The sequence below is a fragment of the Genypterus blacodes genome, unplaced genomic scaffold, assembly GCF_046128005.1.
Source record: "Genypterus blacodes isolate CSIRO-AG114 ecotype Tasmania unplaced genomic scaffold, CSIRO-AGI_Gbla_v1 ptg000055l_1, whole genome shotgun sequence".
NCBI lineage: Eukaryota > Metazoa > Chordata > Actinopteri > Ophidiiformes > Ophidiidae > Genypterus > Genypterus blacodes.
Genome location: NW_027466867.1, coordinates 4,211,062 through 4,232,483, shown reverse-complemented (window position 1 = coordinate 4,232,483; position 21,422 = coordinate 4,211,062). Strand labels below are relative to the sequence as shown.

Below are 21,422 nucleotides of genomic sequence, written 5' to 3'. Positions count from 1 at the left end.
TCCACGGAACGAGACCGTCACCGACACAACTTTGACTCTGATTGGTCGAAAGAGGGGCCGACCAACCAGAGGGCCTGAGTTCCGGGAATCCTTCCATGACGTAAAAACAAACAATAACACTTAAAGAATCCATATTTCAAGCCGGGGTTTTTGCTGTCGGTACATTTCTTTATTTGAATAAAAAGTGCATTTTTTTTACCTAGCATACAAGCCAAAGGGCTGAATAATGGTGTATGTATATATATTTACATCTTGGCTACCAGCATATAAGAACCAAGCTACAATCTAGAGTTTACAAAAATGAGCCAATTCCTCAAATGAGCGGAGTGTGTGTGTTTGTTGGAGTAAGCGTATCTGTACAGGACGTCTTGGTCGCCAAAACATCCCGTCTGTACATCTTTATGAAAACTGGCCCAAAATGCTACATCAAACTCCTCCCCCTTTAGCAAATGGAGAGACGCACGACAGAAGTCACTGAAATGAAGAGCGGTGGTGTGTTTTGAGGAGACGGCTTTGATTGGCTCTTTGTACTCTTGGCGATGGAGGCGATGAGGATGGAGAGGATCCAAGGGGGACGGGAGGAGGAAGATGAATGGTCTGCTACCCGGAGATACAGGTTGACAATGGAGGTCACGGCGAGCGTTCAGATGGGTTAGGTGGTGGATTTCTTCTCCCACTCCTGTAGAATGCAAAACAGAATGGATGATGTGTGGCGTTGTCCGGATGTAAACGTACTCTGGCGTGTTCTAACAACGGCCCGGAGCCTCACCTTTGCTTTCTGCAGGACTTTGCCTTTGGTGGCCATGATGGAGGCGGGTCTGCTCTTCAGCGCCGAGGCCGAGTTGACGGGCGAGGAGTCGCCGGCGCCGCTGCAGCTGGAGGAGGGTTGGGGCGCTGGAACATGGGGGGCGGCGGTCAGGGTCGCCGCTTTAGCCTGTGGGGCGAGACGGCAGAGAGAGAGAGAGAGGCGGCGGTTGAATCGTCCTGCACGTGTCAGAAGATCACATATTAAGCAATGAAGCCAACCCAAGCAGACTGACCGTGGGTGCTTCCTGCAGGCTGCTGTCCAGTGTGGTTCCAAGTGTGAAAGGTCCGGCCTCCACCTTCTTCAGACTTTCCTTCACCTCCATCAATCGCAGCTCCACCTCCACCAGACGCTGCTCGGCCTCCCGACACGCCTCCTCTTTCTGCTTCAGGCCGGCTTCCAGGGACGCCTGTTGTTTAGGATCTGAGGACGACAAACAGCCATGACGGGTCAGCACAGGGTAACATCGGTGTGTGTGTGTGTGTGTGTGGGGGGATGAGCTACATGCAGGTCTACCTTGACAGACGCTGAGCTCCTCTTTGGTCTCCCTCCTCTCCTTCTTCAGGTTGGCCAGAGAACTCCTCACGTCCTCTCTCTCCCTCTCCAGGCGGTCGCGCTCGTCGATGTAGCGTCGCATATCGGCCTCCGTGCGGTTCTTGCCCAGTTTCCCCTCAACCGCTCCGGGACAACCTAGGCAAGTAAAGAATGATAGACTGAAGATGATCGTCTGTCTCTCTCTCTGTGAAGCTGCCGCTGCTCTCGACTGTGACGGTCGGAGCTTTTCACTAGATGGAGCCATAATAACGGGAGATGCAGAGGTGGCAAATCACTCCAAACATCACTGTGAGTTGTTTTCCTGACATTTCTGCTTCGTGACAATGCAGTAAATGTTGGAATTGCATCATCCAGCAAATCCCCCACTGTCCCTTTGTGTCCCATACCTAAGGAGAAAGCTCTGGGTTTGTCTCCACTGCTGGTGTTTCTGCCCTTGAGCGACTGAGCCCCTGCTGCTGCTGCTGGGAGCCCGGACGCTGCCTGAGGCGTCCCCGCCGCACTCTGCCGGGGTTTGGGGCTTTGTGGCGAGGTCTTCGGTGGTTGAGTTTGTGTCTGCGGGGGGCTCGGTGACGGGGGCCGCGCTACCTCCGGGGAACTGGTGCCATTCACAGGTGCAGGCTCAGAGGGGTTAATGGAACTGACCTAGAGAGAGAGAGAGTCAGAACTGAAGCCAATCCCAGCATGCATTGGGGCAAGAGGCAGGAAAGGTTGGTAATCAATCACTCAGCAAAACACATTCACACCCGCCCCTGTCGGCAGATGAACGGCGGTGATTCATAGGAAGTGACAGAATGATGGCGAGCGACGTCGGCCCAGAGCTAGATTCAGAGCCAGCGAGTTCCAAGATGGACAAATAGAAGCAAACCTGGTATATCCTGCACCCTACCTCAGTGTTTGGACTGGAGGGGTCCTGCTCGTCCTCTGCGGGGGCGGGGCTTTGGCATGAGGCGTCTTTGTTAGGAGACGCTTTGTTTCCACCGGACGTATGGAGGAACGAGCGCACAGGCACCAGATCCAGGTACACTCTGTTTCCTGTGCCCTGCTCCCCGCCGCCTGCGTCCCCTGCATCCTCCCTGCACGTGTCGTTGCGCTCCTGAAGGTCTTTCTCCTCCTCCCCTTGCGGCAGGGTGCTTTCCTCCACGTCCTGATTTCCGAACACAAGCAAATATACAGATTTACTCGTATCAAACTAAGATGGGCTACGTTTGCGATGACTTAGACGCCGGGTTGTACCTCTGGGTCGGCTCCTATAGATGCAACATCGTCGTACAGCTCGTCGGTGTTGTGAGGGATGGACGGAGGGCTGTCGATGTAGGTGTTTGGCTCAGAATACCTCCTCTGCATCAAGCTGGGGACGACACAGGCCAGCATGAATACACACAACGCAGATAGTGGCTTTAATATATGCGAGGAGAAGCTGTACGGAGAGAGAGAGGGAGGAGAGTGTGTTTTACTATAAGGACGTCTTGGCTGCGTGGACGATGCTGGAGATCCGCTCCGAGTTGACGTAGTCGTAGGTCAAATCCTCCGGGTCGGTTTTGGTCCCCGACTGAGAGAGTAAGAGGCCCAGCCAGTGACCCATGACTGCTGAGGACTTGGCCTGAGAGGAGATAGGAATGGAGAGGAAAGGAGAGGAGGAGAGTATAAGGAAGACTTGAGCATCTAGTACAGTGGTTCTCAAACTTTTTCTTTTGCGCCAGCCTTTTATAGAAAGAAGAAGAGTTGTATCAGAACACACCTGGGTTTAGCTCTGATTATGTAGTGAAGTTGTGTATCGTAAAGTCATCTTATTCTAGTTGTAGACGCACAATGCAGCATTTTATGTGAGAATCATATACAGAATGTGTCAGAAAATGACCTTGAGGCTGTAGAAACATTCTTCTGGCTATGACTCACACTGCAGCAGGGTGGTACTGGAGTCTGATGAAGGAGGGTGTTACACTGGACCCCAACATCCCACTGCATCCCCACCCTACACACACACACACACATCCTATCCTCATGGGAAAAGGCTGAAATCATGCCTTCAGCCTGATCTGAGTGAAGGGAGTGAAGTCCACAGCTGTGTGTGTGTGTGGCTACACGCCTGTGTGCGGTTCATGCTAGTAACTCACTGATCCTCTCTGTAAACACCCAAACGCCTCACATTTTCCCCATCTTAACCCCATAACGTTGAGTTGACACCTGACTGGAGTGGTGCCGTGTGCCCGCCCACCTCTAACGTGGCCAGAAGCGTCCCATCCATGTCGATCCTGAAGGAGTAGATGTGGTCGGGCGAGGGGTCGGGCACCACGCTGCAGCCCCCCAGGCTCACGGACGGCTGGCTCACTTTGCTCTTGCCTTTGTCCTGGTAAAACCACAACTGGCCGTCTCTGATGAGACACCAGCGCGTTCGCCACTGGCTGTTCACCAGCACGTTGAGGTAGCCTGACGGAGGAAGAGGAGGGTCATGAAGCTCTGGGGGAACATGTTACTGGACATAAAGAGGAGCGAGGAGCGGTCAAATTTAGTCCATGCTTACCTGAGGTGTCCACACACTTCTCTGGACGCTCTAAAGACGACTGCTTCTTCTTGCCGATGTTCATGAGGTTGCTGAACTTCAGACCGGCACCGTATTTTTTCTTCACTGTGTCGGGCAAAACAACAAGGAGGAGGAGGAGGAGTTAAGAGCTCAAACCCTGGTCCTCATTTTAGCTGAAACAAGGACATGTTACAACATAGATGTGGACTTTGATGAGATGGAAGTGACGGGAAGTGAAGAGGAGGATCAGCTCACCATCGGGTGTCTCACAGTGACTGTCGGTGCTGCTGCCGCTCTCTGAAGCCACCGAGTGTCTCTCACTCAGCTCCCCCTGAGGGTTCACATCCAGTCATTTAATAAAGACTGTACGTCGAGACAAAGACACTGCTCAGTCCATCACCTTTAATTGTCAACAAATACAGATCGGAGGACGCCCACCTTGGTGCAAATGAGACGCGGGGAGTCAAAGACAAAGTGCTGGGAGTCACAGTTGTCAGCTGGCCTGGGGCTGATCTCCTGAATCACCTGGGAGACAATAAAACAAACACAACAATACAATCAAATGTCCATAGACAATATAATACAATTTATTATCTAGAATAATCAAACTGGTCCACACTGTCTCACTTTCAGCCACTGCTCAGTCTGGTCTTTGCTCTGCAGGCCCAGTACGATGGCCTCCCCTCCCGCTGGGATGATCTTCAGCTTGTGCTCCTTCCTCTTCGGCTGCTTCTCCTTGTAGACCACCGTGCAGCCCAGCAGGCTCACGTCCAAGAGCGGCGTCTGCTCCTTAGAGCTCTTGTAGCACTGAGAGAAGCAGCAAGCAGAAGGAAGTGGTTTGACTTTTCCTCAGAATCAAACATTTCTTGCCATTAACTCTCCCACTATTCGTTTTGGCCGATTTATTGGATTAATATGTTTTCGCCTTTGTGAGCAAATTGGCGAAACGTTTGACAGCTGAACCACGGGAGTTTTAGAGTCAATATTTGAAGGTTTGCTTACTTTGGCAGCATCTGTAAACATTTGAGTTGTATGCAGAGTTACAGTGAAGATGTAATTATGAAGAGAATATAAACAAACCTTATGAAAACACATAAAAGTCCTTGTAAGCATAACTGAGGAACACAAAACCTCACTGGGGCTTTAATCCCGGTGGTTCACCCACCAGCAGGCGATGGTCCTTGATCACACACAGCTGTTTGGCCCACTGGCCCAGCCACTTCTTCCTCCACAGGAAGGCACAGATGCGAGCGTCCTTCATCAGCTCGATGGACGCCTCTGCCGACGGCCACTGGTGCTGCGCCGACGGCGACTTTCCTCTGGTCACCTCGTCCTCGTCGTACGACTCGTACGAGCTGCTCACCGCCTCGCCATCATCTTCGGAGACGCGGAGGAGAGGCAAAGGCGTGACTACATGCGTTTCAAGAGCTGATGGAGTGTGATTACGGAGAACGACACCACGGAGGGAAGGAGCATTATGGTGAGGGGGGAAGGGAGAGATTGGACTAATGGCTGCTTCTTGTCTTGGCTGAAAGTTGTTTGTTTACAGGATGGACTGTTATCGCTCTGGGCGATGAGGAGCGGAGGACATCTATTAACTAACCCCAAACAACCGTAAGACCAACACAAGCGATACACTGCACACACACACACACACACACATGCCGGGCGACAGAGCGGTAAGTACCCCTGGAGATAACAGCATAGATCACACTGTCAGAGTTGTGCAGTGGCATCCTGGGGCCTGAGCGGCGGCCAGGACGACTCACATCTACACAGCAAGAAGAGACGCAGCCAATTACCACACGTCTCAAAAATCTAGATTACAAAAAAATCCTCCTTGAGACTATAAATCCCCCTAAAAAACAAATACAAACGCCATTTCATCATCTGTCCTTTTGTCCTTCACACTTTGCACTTTGCACAAAACAACATTGCAACAAGGTCGTCATGTTACCCACAACCCCATGTGCAAGTTAAGTCCCCCTGTTCTATATAACCACAGGGTTCTATTTGGCATCTGGCCTGCGCTTTAGTGAAACTGACGCATGATCTATTGATAGTGTGTGTGTGTGTGTGTGTTCATATAGCTCCTCTCTGTTTCCATTGTGGTCTGCATCTTCACAACCACAGCGTTTCTTGTAAAAGTTCACACCACATCAATTTCTGTCACCTTTTAAACTATAACCTAAATATGTGTCACTATAAGTGTAGTATATAATGTAATATATACAGGTGCGGCTCAATACTTTAGAATCTGGTGGTCTTCTTCCCCATGATTGTGTCTCCGACTGAACCAGACTGAGAGACAAGAGAAAGGCTCAGGAAACCTCAGCAGGTGATTTGAGTTAACGAGCTGATTAGAGTGAGACACCCTGAGGATACAGGATTGAACTTTATCACAGTATTCTAATGTTCTGAGACTGAATTTGGGGCTTTAATGAGCTGTAAGCCAGAATCATCAACATTAAAACAAATAAAAGCTTGAAATATTCCACTTTGTGTGTAATGAATCTATAATATGAGAGTTTACCTTCTTTTAAACCAATTCTTATTTTGAAATTTCTACTGAAAGTCGATTGAAATGAGAACAATAACTTTAATTATGGGGATTAATAATCACAATACTGAAAGTGCTGGATCCTGCATTGTTGACCTTTGTGACCTCTACATTATACTCCCAGGTTTGACTGATTTCTTCTACATTTATTGCTCTCTCTCGTCTCAAGGAGGACGAGATGGTGCGAAACAAAGGTCGTCTCTGTTCTCTCCTCTTCCTGAATCTCTCTCACTTGTGACCTTTGACATTTAACAGCAGATCTCACCGTTGACAGTTTCCTCATAGGGCTGCGCCTCCTCGTAGTAGCTCTCCAAGGCGTCGAGGCAGGCCGGAGACGGGACCGCAGGTAAGGGGAACGGCTCCCGACTCGCCAAACCCTGAGGAAGGGAACGAGAAGAAGAGACAGGCGCCTTTAATACATTCAACAAAAGCTACAGGCAAGTTACAGTGGAGGATAGGTTTTTCCCAGACGGGTTATGAAGCAATAAAATGATTAGTCACTATTAGATGATATGCGGTACGCCACAAGAATTCTGTGGAAAGCCGCAGGCAGATGGAGCCAGAACTGGAGAGGCTGAAGGGAAAAGAAATATGCAGCATCAGAGAAAAGAGACAGAAGTCAGCAGAAGAAGAAGAAGAATCAAAAATCAGCTCAGGCCCTAATGTTTGATATATAAATATACAATGATTGATTTACTTTATTTATTCTGGAATATTTACAGGTTCGTCCAAGTTCAACATGTCGCCGTGTGTGTGTGTGTGCATCTCTCAAGTCACCTGTCAGTGAATTCCACATGTAACCAATCCTCCTCTGACCTCACCCAGCCTACAAGGGAGAACAACATCTTTGCCTCCGTGTGAGTATGTGAGTATGAGTGTGTGTGTGTGTGTGTGTGTGTCTGGTGGCTGGTGGCTTTTCCTGAAATGAATCAACCGAGTAGATTCACTTCTTTATTTTTTTTGATTTCCTGTTATAGTTGAGTCTGTCTGTCTGTATAGTCGCTGATGTGAAAGCTGCCATATATTGACTCTACTTGACACACACACAGGCACACACATGCACACACAGGCACACACATGCACACACCCACACAGCGGCAACAGTGTAAACTCTTCCATAGTAAAAAAGCCAAACAGCAGTCGAGGCATCTGTTATTAATTAAAACAAAGACTCAGGCATTCCAGGGCCGCAGTGAAACCTCCACCCTCCCTCTCTTATCTCTGCTTCACTCTCACTCTCTCTCTCTCTCTTTGTCAGTGTCTCTCCCCCTTCACACACCAAAAAAACTAAATGTGTGTGCTCTACATGTCACCCCCAAAAGTCTGACAGTCACTTCAAGTCGCAAACACTCACACACACTCGCATCATCGCCCACAGAAACATTGGGTAAGAGATACGAATGGAGGAGTCGGAGCGTACATAACACAGTGAGCAGAGGAGGAGGAAGAGGAGGAGGAAGAGGAGGGGTGGGGTGGAGGGGCTCTGAGCAAAGAGTGGGAAACAGAGCCTGAAAAACGAACATGCGGAGGAACATGGAAAATCCCCTGGTTCCCATGCCAAGAATTCGGCACAGCGAATACTCACACAGACACACACACACACACAGTGTATCTGAGAGCTGGGCGCAGGCAGAGGAGAAGGTAGTGATAATAATGAATCAGCAACGAGTCCTGTCCTCTATGAATCTAACACCCCCCCTACACACACACACACACCGGACACACACACACCGGACACACACACACACCGGACACACACACACACACACACCTGGTGACACACACCTTTTCTAAAACAAAGTGTTTGTCTATTAAACTCTCCACAGTGACGCTGCAGCCACCAGCTCGGCCCTGATGTCATCGTGAATAATTCAGCAATCACCGATTCCAACCAATCATACGGCGGTTATGATAATCACCAGCTGTCGCCCGCCACAGGACCGCACTGTGGATGTCAACAGTTTTCCTCTCGCCGCCTGACGCTGGCGAGTGGCACAGCTGCTATCTATAGTCCGGGGCTATTTTCAGACGGTGCAGTCCAGACGCAATGGAGCTCTTACAAACTGTTATTTACCGTCCGCTTCTGTGGAAAATGTGGCCGGCCCCTGCTCCGCTCACACTTCTCTCACTTTATTGCTTTTTGATTGCTTGTTTTAGGGAGGAAGCAGATCCCAGCTCGGGAGGTCATGGAAGCGCCTGAAGGCCCGGGGCCGGAGCGAGACGTCCGTGCGCTGAATGTGACCCCTGAGCGAGAGAGTGGGGAGGACGGTGGGGAGAGCGGGGAGGACCGTGGCGAGAGCGGGGAGGACCGTGCGGGCGCTGTGAGGGTGAGGGTGGAGGAGAGCTGGTTCACGGTGGAGCGAGCCTTTCTGGCGGCACACAGCAGCTACTTCAGCGCTCTCTTCAACTCTGGCATGATAGAGTGCCGCCAGGACGAGCTCTACCTGAAGGGAGGCGTGCGCGCTCGGGGTTTCCTGGTCGCCCTGTCCGTCTGCAGGGGGGAGGTACCCGCCCTGAGCGACCCAGACGAGCTGGTGGACGCTGTGGAGTGCGCCGCTTTCCTTCAAGTATCCCATCTGGTCCGACACCTTTGCGACATCATCGACTCTGACAACTGCCTCTTGCTGTACCAAGCTGCCTCCGTCTTTGGGGTGCACGCTCTCTTCCACAGCGCCGCTCTTTTCCTCCGCGATTCGTTCGACGACCTGAGAGAGGCGGCTGAGAGCAGCGTCCCCGCCGACCTGCTGCAGTATTCTCGATCGCTGCCTCTTCTCTCTTACGTCGCGTTGGGCACTCACTTGCCTACGATCGAACTCCTGCAAGACTCCTTCAGGGTGGTGTGCTACCTGGATGAGGAAGAGGCCGAGTGGAAGCACCTGACCGACCTCCCCGTCACCTGCAGCACCTCCTTGGCAGGTGTGGCGGTGCTTGACAACCGGTTGTACGTTGTGGGGGGCGTGTACGGCGTGCGTAGGGAGGTGGTGGACAGCAGCTTCTGCTACGACCCGGAGTCGGGGGTCTGGACCGTGCTCCCCGGTCCCCAGCAACAAAGATACGACTTCACTCTGCTGCCGCACGAGGGCCGACTCTACGCCATAGGGGGCGAGTTCCAGAGACGGACCATTTCCACAGCGGAGAGATACGACGTCCAGAGAGGAGAGTGGACCTTCATACGCCACGCGCCCAGACCCGTCACATCCGCCGCCTGCGCCGTGGCGAGACGCCGGATGTTCGTTTGCTTCTGGAAGCCGCCGGCCACCACGGACATCTTCGAGTACACGCCGACGAGAGACGAGTGGACGCTGGTCACCACCATGACCCGACCTCAGAGCTACGGTCACTGCATGGTGGCGCACAGGGACAACTTGTACGTCATTCGCAACGGGCCTTGTGACGATTTCCTCCGCTGCCTCATGGACTGTTACAACATCACGACGGGCCAGTGGACGGCCATGCCCGGGCACTACATCAACAGCAAGGGGGCGCTGTTCTCCGCCATGATAAGAGGGGACTCAGCGTTCACGGTCAAGCACATGCTGACGCTTGTCTACGCCATCACCGGAGACGGATGGAAGCCCCGCAGGCAGATGAAGGGATTTCCGAAGAGCGGCTCGCTGTTGACGTGTTTACTCAGACTTCCCTGTAGCGGACCGGTTACGCCACAGCGGGATGCGGGAGCAAAGAAGGGAGGAGAAATGCCTTTGCCAGACATGTCGGAGGGATTTGAGGAAGCTATACTGCAGCTATGAAATGACCGCACATCTGAACACGGCTGTGGTGTGTGTGAGGGATTACAATACGAGCTACGAAAAAAAGGGAAAACATGTCAACATGAGTGATTCTGGACGCTGCTGCCTCACTTTACACGCATGTACTTGAGGGACATTGCATCCACTTTCACATTCACTCACACATCTGCACAGAGGACACATGCACACACACACACACACACACACACATACACACACATACATACACCGACACAAAGCATTTGGCCTGATTAGCAACAGCTGCTACAGTAGTTAATGGCAGCGGGAAGCCACTGTGCATGTGAATGAGCTTGTGTGTGTCGGTGTGTGTGTGTGTGTGTGGAGTTCAAAGGCACTGAAGGGATGTGCTAAACCTCTCATTCTCCCTGTTGATAAACCCCCTTTCCTGAACTCACACTGGGCCAATTCAGAAGCCGCTAGCCTCTTTCTCACACACACACTCACGCTCGCTCGCTCGGTAGAATCGACGTGTTCTCGGTCACTTACTGTTCTGGGGGGCGGGAGGTCGGGGAGGCTCTTCTGTGGGACGGGGGCGTGCTTGGCTCCTTTTCCGTTGACCAGGCCGTCCGATCTGTCATCTAGTCCAATAACAGATAAAAAAAGGAAATCTGTTTCAGTTTAAAAATTGGAAGAAAAAGTGGCTCATCGTGCAAGACAGAAGTCGGCTCTTTATTTATAGACGCCGATGTCCCTATTTCCAGATGTTCCCCTATACATAGCTGTCTCCGTGGCGACCCCTTGGCCCAACTGTAAGCACAAGACGCCTCATTGTTAAAAGTACAGTGAGCACACAAACCCAATCAAGGGGCAGATCACACACACACACACTGCTGCAGAGCCATGGAGGGCAGACTATAACGGTGTCCAACGTATGGCCTCTGTTACTGATAATGGACGTTGCCATCTACTTTTGCGTGGAGCGCCTGGACACCTCGCCGTTTCTCTTCTCTCAGATATATTTCCTCACGTCTTGGCCCCGAAAAATATGTGCGTTAAGTCTTAGTGTTCGCTGCAAACCACATTCTTCATCACTGTCCAAACAAAACAGGTCAGCCTCAGATGGAGAGGAGCTACCAAGAAACAGACAGGAAATGGGGAGGGGAGGGAGGGGGGAGTGCGGTGGGGGTGTTAGGGGGGCCGGGGAAGGGGCGGGGGTTGGTTGATGCTTGCTTGTGGCAGCTTTTTCTCATGTGCTCATGTCTGCTGCGGACTGGAGACGTGTCACCCAGTAACATAGGAGAGAGAGAGAGAGAGAGAGAGAGAGAGAGAGAGAGAGAGAGAGAGAGAGAGAGAGAGAGAGAGAGAGAGAGAGAGAGAGAGAGAGAGAGAGAGAGAGAGAGAGAGAGAGAGAGAGAGAGAGAGAGAGAGAGAGAGAGAGAGAGAGAGAGAGAGAGAGAGAGAGAGAGAGAGAGAGAGAGAGAGAGAGAGAGAGAGGCTTCATGCATTAGAGACGACACAGAGACTAACCAGACGCTTCAAACACACACTCCTGATGTACCGTGACGCTTTTGAAACTCCGTACCTTTGTTGTCTTTGTCCTTCCCGGTAACGATGACTTTGTTCATGTAGATGTATTCCTCGTCGGCTCCTGCACGGACAAAGACACAGACGCAGGGAGTTAAGTTACATGTAGGGGACGAACGTGAACACAAATACTCCAGAAATAGGATGAGGAAAGATCTGGATTGAATGTACACAAGTGATGGAAGGAGGAAGAGGAGGAAGGGTGGCTGGACGCTCCTCTCACTTCCAGCCCAGATGAGGACAGATTCAAATCCACCTCAAGCGCCAAACAAACTTTCATCACTTGTTTGTCAAAAGTCCAGGATTTCAAAAAGGGGGACTTCACCCCAAACAAGCGTCTCATTGTGCAGACAGACGCTCCTATTGACACCCACTCTCACTGGGGCCCTACATTCATCCGACATTAGTCAGAAAACTCCGACCCCGGGCACAGATGCAACACTGTGCCGCTTCTGTGTGTGTTTGTGTGTAAGAGTGTTTCAGAGATCATACAGCTGACGGGACAAAGAAGCTCCTGGACCTCCTCCATCTGCTCACTGGACAACAACAGGAATGGGATTCAGCTGTTCAGGAACAGGAGGATGAAAGGCTGAAGGATCTTAAACCTCTAAAAACCTGTTTGCCACTTAGTCTCTTCACAGGATCTAACAGGAAGTGATTCAGTCTTGCAAGGCTCAAGTCCTCCAAACTTTGTCTCGTCTCTTGCAGCCTGTTTGCTTCGCTTCGTCTCTCCTCTCTCCAAACACACTGTCGCTCTTCAAACTCCAGCGATGACGACACTCCCCATGTCACACACGCCCCCCCGAAGCTGAAGTCATCTCTGAAGCCCTGTTGGGTTTGATGTCGGCCTTCGCATGGTGGAGTAATTACAAATTGGCGAAGACGTTGCCATAACATTCCCCACATAAACAGTGTGAATTGAATGCCTTTCCCTAAAAACAATATTCCCTCCGGGTTTGGCACAGAGACGGTTTCCCTGTAAGCTGTTATGGTAATTTGTTCCGGACTTGCAGTGCATTTTTTGAGGTTTTTTATTGCATTACATGTTTTAGCTGACTAAGATTCTACCCCTGCGAGGAAATCAAAGAAAGCGTCCGCGCCTGGGCGATACTCTGGAGCCGTCTCTCCTCTTTGATATGGATACGCTGAGGTGAAACCAAACAGCAGCTAGATGAAACCCTGTTTTGCCTCTATAGTGAAAACAGATTTTTGATTTTTTTTTTTTTTTTTTTGAAAGAGTTGAAATGCTATTTATAAGCCGCCGCTCAAAGGAAGTGAGCGTCCCCCCGGAGGATAGATGTAGCTTTGGAAAAATGATACAGCTCCGAGCCAGGAGAGGAAGTGGCCCAAGAGGAAGAGTCCAGGAGCTGGACGAGGAAAAGCACCGCTGCTGGAGTGTGTGTGTGTGTGTGCGTGTGTGAGGAGGGACGGAGAGAGTAGAGATCCAAACCCAGAGGTAAAAACAATGAAAGTTCAGGAGTAATACTTTTAGACTTGACAACTTACTTAACAGATTCAGAATTCTGGAACCAAACTGTATTGAAATTGCATAAATAAATCACAATGACTACTCTAACTTTGAATACTTGATTGCTCTTAATTGTATTTGCCACTTCTATTGTCTGCAGGATTGAGTTCTTCCGTCACGACCGGCTAACTTGCTTATTAAAACCAGAATTGCTGACTTCCCGTCTGTTCCTCTCAGAACTTTGAACCGTGCAACTCTCGACTTCCAGCCGTCATAAATCTCCCAAGCCCACAGGCGGTTGCACCATATTCATGTTCAGGGTGAAGGAGCGCCGACAAATACACTGAAACGAAGCTTGACTGGAGGAGTAAACAGTCCATGCATCATTTTCAGATCAAACAAAGACTGTGCCCGGCTTTTCTAAACGCTTTATCACTCATCGTTTGTCTTTGTCTGTTTTTTAATCTTCTGTTCACCGAGCTACATCTCTATTCCGAGCGTGTGCTTCCGTACCGTTTGACGTTCCGTAGGACTGCAGCAGGTCGGAGAGGAAACCCTTCTGGACGGTGGCTTTCCCGCTCAAGTTCTCTTTGTCCAGCATGAGCAGGAAGCGATGGAGCTCCATCAGCAGCTGATCCAGCACTGAGAGGACAGAAGACAAGAGGAGACAGGCAGAGAGTCAGAGGTGAAGCAGGCGGATATTACTTTCATGCACACAGGTCACACACAGGTCACACACAGGTCACACACTCAACTCACTGAAACCAGAAGTAGGAACTATAAACTAGTTCTGTACAGTTTTGATTCAGTTGTTTAAATGACATCACATTCTGAGCCTAAGTGCAGATTTCAATTATTGTTTACACCTTGTCGAGAAACATGCGATTGATGTGAAACCGTGACAACTGTCTGTCAGTCTTTGGAGAGGAAGTGTTCCAGTTTAGGGACTTTCCATTGGTTGAGTCCAAAATGTCCACAACTCTTGCCATTTCCATTTTGTTCACACCGTTGTATTGAAATGTAAACAGATGCCTCTGATGATGGGATGCAACCACATATTCCCCCATTAATCCAACCAAAACATCAGTAATGCCTTGCTCGTGTGCCTTAATGTGCCGTTGACTGTAGACCGCCGCTCTCTATGGGAGATGACGTCCACAGATCATTTTATTAGCCGCAGTGAATCAACCAGATTTCGATCGTTCGTCCTGTTTTTGAGAGTTCCGTCGGTTCAGTGAAAGGTCAAGTCCAGAGGAGGGGGAGGAGTCTGAGGCCTAGAGAGTCGGCGGGGCCACCGTGTCTGGGTTGCAGCCCACACACATCCTTCAGGGGTCAGCGCTGAGCTCACAACCCCGTCCAAGTGTGTGTGGGGGGTTCTTTGTGCTCCCCTCCTGGGCTGCGTCTCGCTCTCATGAATAGACCCGGGTCGCCACAGTGGGCCTCAGTGTGAGAGCACTTCACAGAGACGACCAGACGGAGGGGAATTGAAGAAGAAGAAGAAGGAGAAAGGCTTTTTTTAGGGAGAAGGTGGGGCAAATATCAGCAGGGGAGGGCGGGTTGGTGGCTGCACTTTAGGAAATCCCCCTCAAAATGTGTTGCGTCATCGTTCTAGATTTGTTTTCCTGGGTGGTGTGTGGATGGAATCGGCTTTCTTCACATGATGATCACATCCCCAGCTGGATCAATTCTCCCCTCAATCAGCAGTGCAATAATCGAGTCCCTAGACATCTTTATGATTGCTATATGTTCTTCTTTATTGCAGTGTTTTGTTGCAGACCTCATCATCATCTTCCTCCCCTGGATCTGCAGCACATCCACATACTGCTGACTCGGCAGTATAAAGGGTTCCACGATCCTGGGGTCTGGGACTGAACTGCATCTGGTGGTAGGATCATATAATACGCTTGTTGTCGTTTTGCCATGTTGCCGCATGACTGAAATCCTACTTTGGAGATGTCAAACCATCTGACAAACCTCCTTCCTGGCACAGTCCATGAGGTCAAAGCCGCAATTCCTGATATTAAATACATAGATACATATTATAAACACCTCAACGCTATGGACTACAGACAAATACAGGATATCAGAGGAGACTAAACCAAACTGAGATGTGCCAAAGCTCTAATATCGCCATGACCTCAACACCACAGTGAAATAAAAACCGATACAAATCATCACATCTGTCCTAAACCCAGTGACCGGCTGCTAAACTCCCAGCTCGTCCCTTTCCCGCCATCCTCCCTCCTTCTTACATCAAAGGGCCTCTTGAACAAATCATACAGGGGAAAAGGTGTCAGAGGGTTTCAAGCTTTTGCCTTTTTGGAGATGACAGTGTGTGTGTGTGTGTGTGTGTGTGTGTTTGTGTGTGTGTCGGCTTTCCCAGACCTACAGCCGTCCGTGTTGCTTTAACGACTCCGGCTCAAGCTGAGTCAACGTCTGCTGCGAGAACCAACACGGTGGAGATCACACACACACTCTCACACACACACACACACACACACACACACACACACACACACACACACACACACACACAAACACACACACACAGGCCAGGAGGGATGGGAGGTAATTAAGATCAGCCTACACCGTGACGAAGACCTTCAGCGTCTTCTTTTCATCATTTTTTACACTTCCCATATTTGTTTCAAAGAAAGAAATTGGCCGTGGCGATTCAAGCCACGATCAGATTTGACCGGAGTCCAAACATTTTTCCAGCCTCTCCTCCTTGTGTGTTTGCAGAGCCCGGCTTAGATGGCCTCTTGGATCGGGTGGGGTGGGGGGGAGAGGAGAGGAGAGGAGGACCCTGGGAAACGGGAGTCAGCTGACAGGACAGGGGAGGTCTGTGGCAGGATGTCTCTGTGGGCTACGGGCCCTTGGCCAGACGCCCGACCCCGCCGCTGCTGCACATCCAAAGCAGTGACTGCAGCCTCCGCAGCGTCAACAAGCGGCTTCTCTCGCCGATCCTAACCCGGGAATCTGGGAGAAACATCAGGAAGCTGTAGGAAAGCTGGAACACTTTCAACTGATTACATTCTGATCAGCTTCAGATAGGAATGTTCCCTTCCTCATACCTGAGGTTGTACTTCCTGATGGGTAACTAAAGTAAATAAGAACCTTGTGAGGCTTCTCAACTGGTACTTCTGATGTTTACCACACGGTTGAAAGGTTCACGAGATTCATGAAAGTGAAACATGCGGCGGGATGAAGCGGACATCAATCAGACGCATTATAAAAAAAGCTCTACGTCTTCGTGTCTGGAGGGAGGAGGAATAATTGGATTTGAGTCTGAACCAACATTCCCCCTGTTAGGATTTGAACAAATCACCTCGCTGAACAAGGGGATCCTGTCAAGCTCTTGGCGGCGTCCCCGCACGGAGATGCTTGAGATGGACGGGCCGCATCTCAGCAGAGACGAGGACCGGGACGCATTTCAGACGGGTTTCCAGGTCCCCTTTGTCCGTCTCAGAAATGTGCCTGAACCCAATGTCATGAATCTAATTAGCTCTTTACAAAGCAAACTCTCGCCATCGGATGTTAGCAGCAGAGAGGAGGCTGAGAGAGACCCCCTGGATTCCCACACTGAGTTTCTCTCTGTTTGTCTGTTCTCTTGAGACTGCTGCATGTCCCCGTCTGTCCCTCTGTGAGTCACGTCTCCTCCATTAGTGCTCATCTTCTTCTCATCCACTATCAAACTGGCCCAAATTCCACTCATTGTTGCCGTACGTCTCTGAATAACTCCTTTGATCCCGCTGTGAAATGATGGAAACTGGTGGAAAATTGAAGAGGAAGGTAAAGAACAGAAGAGGGGATGATGCAATGAAAGCCACCGGCATGTAAGCGTCCTCGCGTCTCCCAGCATGGACTTCCTTCTCTGAATCGCAGTCTGTATTTTGGGATGTGGCGCAGATGTTGGAAAAGCAGTTGCAGATGTGCTCCCATGGCTATCACTGTTACACAGCTGGAATAGAACATCCCTGTCTGCCTATTTATCTGTCTGTCTGTCCAGCCCACCTGCTTTCCATCCATCCGTCCGTCAAACGCCAAATACAACACAATCCTAACTTTATCTGAGTGTGACCTTGACTCAAAGGAACTCCCTTAGAAACTCTGTCTCCCTTTAAAGTGGACTCATATCATATAAATAAGGAAATAAACTTACATAATTCCATAGCGGCTGCAGTTTAATGGTTACTGTCCTGTACGAGTGACGATAGACAGTACGACTCGTTGAGTGTACTGATGGACGACCTTAAAAAGGGAAGTGATGGCAAGAAGGAGAATTGGAACCAGTGACTGAAAACGGGTGATGCTTCCACTCAATGTGCTTCCTCTTCAGCAAAACGCAAGAAAACATCCAACAGACACTGAGTTCAGAATATAAAGTGGATTAATCCAAGCTGTGTTTTGGATGCGATCGCCATAGCAACGGGAATAAAGAGAGAGGAAAGGCTGAAGTGACAAGAAAACCTTCATCGTAAACTTATGGAGTCCCTCTGTTTACGACGACAGCATCATTCTGCTGATATGGGGGCAGAAGCTGTGTGTGGAGGTGTGACAGCAGCAGAATGGAGTTTATTGTCCTCGTAAAAGGCGATTATGGCAGCGAGCAAATACTGTTATCACACACAAGCCTGAGACTTTGTCCCTGTAAAAAGCAGTTTTCCAACGGAACGAGTGTGTGTGTGTGTGTGTGTGTGTGGGTGTGTGTGTCCGTGTTCTCTCATGTCATGTTTAGAGACGGAGATTTAGCAGAAATAAGGTGTGTGTATGTGTGTGTGTGTGTGTGGGTGTGTGGGTGTGTGGGTGTGTGTGTGTGTGTGTGAGTGAGATATAAGACATAAGATTCTCAAAAAACACTGCATCCCTTTACAATGGGCTCTCTCACAAACACACACAGTTAAACACACACACACACACACACACACACACAGATAACAAGCTCGGGATGGTGCCACCTCCTGCAGTCTTCCTCTGCCCCTATTCCCCAAAACCACAAGTGCTTAATATGACGCCGCATGTTCACGTGCAAGTGTGTGTGTGTGTGTGTGTTCCCACGGAAAACCACCCCCGGAATAATAGAGAATCAGGGAAACTATCTCATCCCCTGGAATGTTGCCTCAGATAGTCGCAGGCCAAGAAGGTCGTCCGCAACAGAACAAGCTCGGCGGGTGTTTTCTTCTTCTGCATCAGATAAACGAAGGAGGACAAAGTGTTTGTGTTCAGACGTGAAACGTTGCCGTCGGTTGTGCAGCTGCGGCTTGAAATTACAGTATCACATTTTCGGTTGGGTTTTTTGGATTGAAAAGTGACAAATATAGCGATTGAGCGAACAGCCAAGCGTCCTCGGCCTGGTCGCCACGGTGAGGGAGAGAGAGAGAAAGAGAAAGCGACTAACTAGCAGAGTCGCCCACATGAAAGCGTCTCTGCTGGATTAACTAGCCAGGAGGTTCCGCAGGGGGGGCCGGAGTGCAAACTGATGCATTGCTTCTCCTCCTTTCGCGGTGAGAAAAACAACTCAGGCCCGACGTGGCGCTCCTGCCTCCAATGAACGAGGCCGTGTTTGATGTGTCGAAAAAACGAACAGGAGCGAGACCCCGAGGGCGCAAAGAAGGGGCCAGAACCAGCGTCGAGCAGGAAGGAGCGTCTTTCTTTTCATCATTTTTACAGCCCGGGCCGGCTTCCTGAATTCCCCTTGCGCTCCCCCGTCGGCAGGTACCGCCTCCGTGACACACATGCGAAAAACTCACAGGAGGTCAAAGCCGCCTAAACCCCCTCTCCGAGTTGCACTGTGTCAGCCACGTCGTCATGGCGACTCTCGTTTCAACCCCGAGATTATCGAAGCTGCGTAATTTATTTTGGCAGTCGGCGATGTTGAGAATAATCCTGACTGACATTCTTCGCTTCTTTTCATTACAACATTCTCAAAGTTGACTTCCAGGTCCGTCTGTGGGGTCAAACACGTCCGCCAACGCGCTAATCGGAGAATCTGATCATCGCACAGCAAGGCCCAGAGGCAGGACAAGGAGCCAACATCATCATCATCAGCATCATCGTCGTCCCACTGCTTTCCTCCTACAGGGAACTCAGTGCCAAACAAGAAAATGCGCCGTCGACCCAGAAACGTGTTGGGATTCATAATAACACGGAAAGGAAAACAAGCGAGGGCACGAGGAGGTGGACACTGATTGACAAGGAGAAGAAGATAATAAATACTGCTGAGGTTCCTGCAAGAACATAAACAAGCATGTCCTGCTCTTTGCAAGGGGTTATGGGAATTTACAATCAACTTTCACTAACTTCACATGTGTGCTGATATGTTGTCTTTCTCATTTGAACCTTGTAAGATGTCGTTTCACAAGACGTTGATGGGATAATGGCTCAAAAGTACTTCCTCTACTCTACGGACTGCAGGTTCCCACGTTTTCACTCAAACTCCCTGGCTGAATGTGTGGCAAAGGCCGTAGAGGGAAAACCGGCGTCGGCCAAAAACTCAACAAGTGCTTTGAATTCAGATTAGAGCTATGTAATGTGTGACGCTCTACAGGAAGTGGACTCGTGTTTCCAGTGTCGGTCTATCTGATCACAACTTTCCCTGAGGAATTACATCCTTAATACCCTGAAATGCAAAAACCAAAATGACCAAATCTCCTCTCCAAGTTATGAAACGTATCCTGTCTGATCTGACACGGTTCAGTTCAGTCGCTCACAATCTGGATCCGGAATTTAGAAGATCTTGGACAGTGGTGCTAAGATCATGAATGAATCAGCGGGGGGTTGGACGGCCCCCCCGTTCCATAACAAGATCCCGCTTCAGTCATGAGAGCAGAGCAGATCGGGGAACAGGGGCCAGTTTCTGTGACAGCATGTGGGAGTAAACAGTCTGGTCCAGTCAGCTGGACAGCAGGAATGTTGAAGCAGGACTGCTGTCTCTCAAAAAAAAATTGCGCTAATTTCATTCCACTCAGACTAGTCGCCCATTGTTTGGCGTCCTAACGAGTCGCTTCTGCTGCCTCACAATGAAGACGAGAAGGATTCCAGAGATGTGTGTGTGTGTTTGTTCGTGTGTGTGTGTGTGTGTGTGTGATCTGATGGTCCATAGAGATACTCCAGGGTCCAAACCCAACCAGAGGCCCCTCCAGGTTCAGCTACCCAGACTGACCTGTCTTAGTACTGAAATCTTGGTCCTCAGGATTATAAACTCCCTCGCTCATACACACGGATAACTAACCACAGGAATTTGCGGAATCTTGTCAGAACCAAGTCGTCGTCGTCGCTATTGGAATTCATCAGTGGTCACAGCGTTAAACTATTAGACCCCCACTTAGAGGGGGCAGCTGGGGATAAAGCTCCTCCACATCCTCTGTGAAACAGCGAGCGTTGAACTCGAGTGCTGTTTGGAAGCAGGAAGATGGGGAATTGTGTTATAGTGTGTGTTTGTGTGTGTGTGTGTGTGTGTGTGCGTGTGTGTGTGACAGAGCAGCTTAACCCAACTGAGACAAGGGGCAGCGATCACAGAGACAATCATCAACAGAAGCAGCTGATCAACACCTCAGATGACACTATAATACTTTATACTGTGTATTTACAACACTGATGGATTCAAGTGCTGAGCAGATGTGGAGGATTTTTGTGTTTTGATGTTGTAACTAAGTTTTGTAAAGGTAAACAAATGCCTCTGAACGCATCAAAGTACAAAGATTCATAAATGCAGCCAAATCCAAAACAGAGAGACACGTGATTCCTCTGACATCTGGCATGTAGGGATCATGATTCCGGTAACTCCAGCAGGAAAAACGGGAATGTTTCGAGTCTTATCACTAATTCAACTAACACACACACACACACACACATACTTCTCAAATCTTCCTCTTCTTACCTTTGTGCTTCTCCATTCGCCCGCACGAATGCGACACTTCTCCTTCCTCCTGATCTTATCCCGGTACTTTCCTCCCTGGAAAATGGAAGAAGAAGAAGAAGAAGAAAATGTGGGGGGAAAAAGAGAATCCCACAAAGTTTTGTCTGTCAAGTGATGGGACGGAATGCAGCCCGGGCGCTCCCGTCTGCAACAACACCACTGACGGAACAACAGCGCTCCTCTTCCTCATCTGTCGATCTTGCCGCACCTCCTCCTCCTCTCTGTGTGCGCGTGTGCGTGTGCGCGCGTGTCTATGTGCGGCATCCGAACGAAAAGGAGAGAGAGAGAGAGAGAGACGGTG

At 50.0% G+C, this 21,422-nt stretch overlaps 2 protein-coding genes across 2 annotated transcripts; one reads left to right on the top strand and one right to left on the bottom strand.

Moving 5' to 3' along the window:
* Positions 1–525: 525 nt before the first annotated feature.
* Positions 526–21,422, bottom strand: afap1l2 (actin filament associated protein 1-like 2). Its single transcript, XM_076152007.1, has 19 exons — positions 21,083–21,422; positions 13,717–13,845; positions 11,734–11,799; positions 10,698–10,789; positions 6,707–6,818; positions 5,047–5,258; positions 4,509–4,688; positions 4,320–4,406; positions 4,137–4,212; positions 3,882–3,986; positions 3,576–3,787; positions 2,815–2,960; positions 2,594–2,708; positions 2,247–2,504; positions 1,747–2,002; positions 1,322–1,495; positions 1,041–1,228; positions 770–934; positions 526–679 (listed from the first exon to the last, which is right to left on the bottom strand). The coding sequence occupies exons 1-19, from the start codon at positions 21,096–21,098 to the stop codon at positions 653–655; spliced, it is 2,616 nt and encodes an 871-aa protein (XP_076008122.1). The 5' UTR covers positions 21,099–21,422; the 3' UTR covers positions 526–652.
* On the top strand, positions 8,388–10,703 carry LOC143002069 (kelch repeat and BTB domain-containing protein 13). Its single transcript, XM_076152008.1, has 2 exons — positions 8,388–8,689; positions 8,720–10,703. Exons 1-2 carry the CDS (start codon positions 8,628–8,630, stop codon positions 10,188–10,190), a joined length of 1,533 nt encoding a protein of 510 aa, XP_076008123.1. The 5' UTR covers positions 8,388–8,627; the 3' UTR covers positions 10,191–10,703.

What these genes read in the sequence shown, in the direction of transcription:
- LOC143002069 (XM_076152008.1), top strand. Translation starts at nt 8,628, where the DNA reads ATGGAAGCGCCTGAAGGCCCGGGGCCGGAGCGAGACGTCCGTGCGCTG. An exon ending in GCGCTGAATGTGACCCCTGA is followed by an intron (nt 8,690 to 8,719) that starts GCGAGAGAGTGG and finishes CGGTGGGGAGAG; the next exon opens with CGGGGAGGACCGTGGCGAGA.
- afap1l2 (XM_076152007.1), bottom strand. An exon ending in CCTCCAGTCCAAACACTGAG is followed by an intron (nt 2,003 to 2,246) that starts GTAGGGTGCAGG and finishes CTCTCTCTCTAG; the next exon opens with GTCAGTTCCATTAACCCCTC. An exon ending in AAGTCCTGCAGAAAGCAAAG is followed by an intron (nt 680 to 769) that starts GTGAGGCTCCGG and finishes TGCATTCTACAG; the next exon opens with GAGTGGGAGAAGAAATCCAC.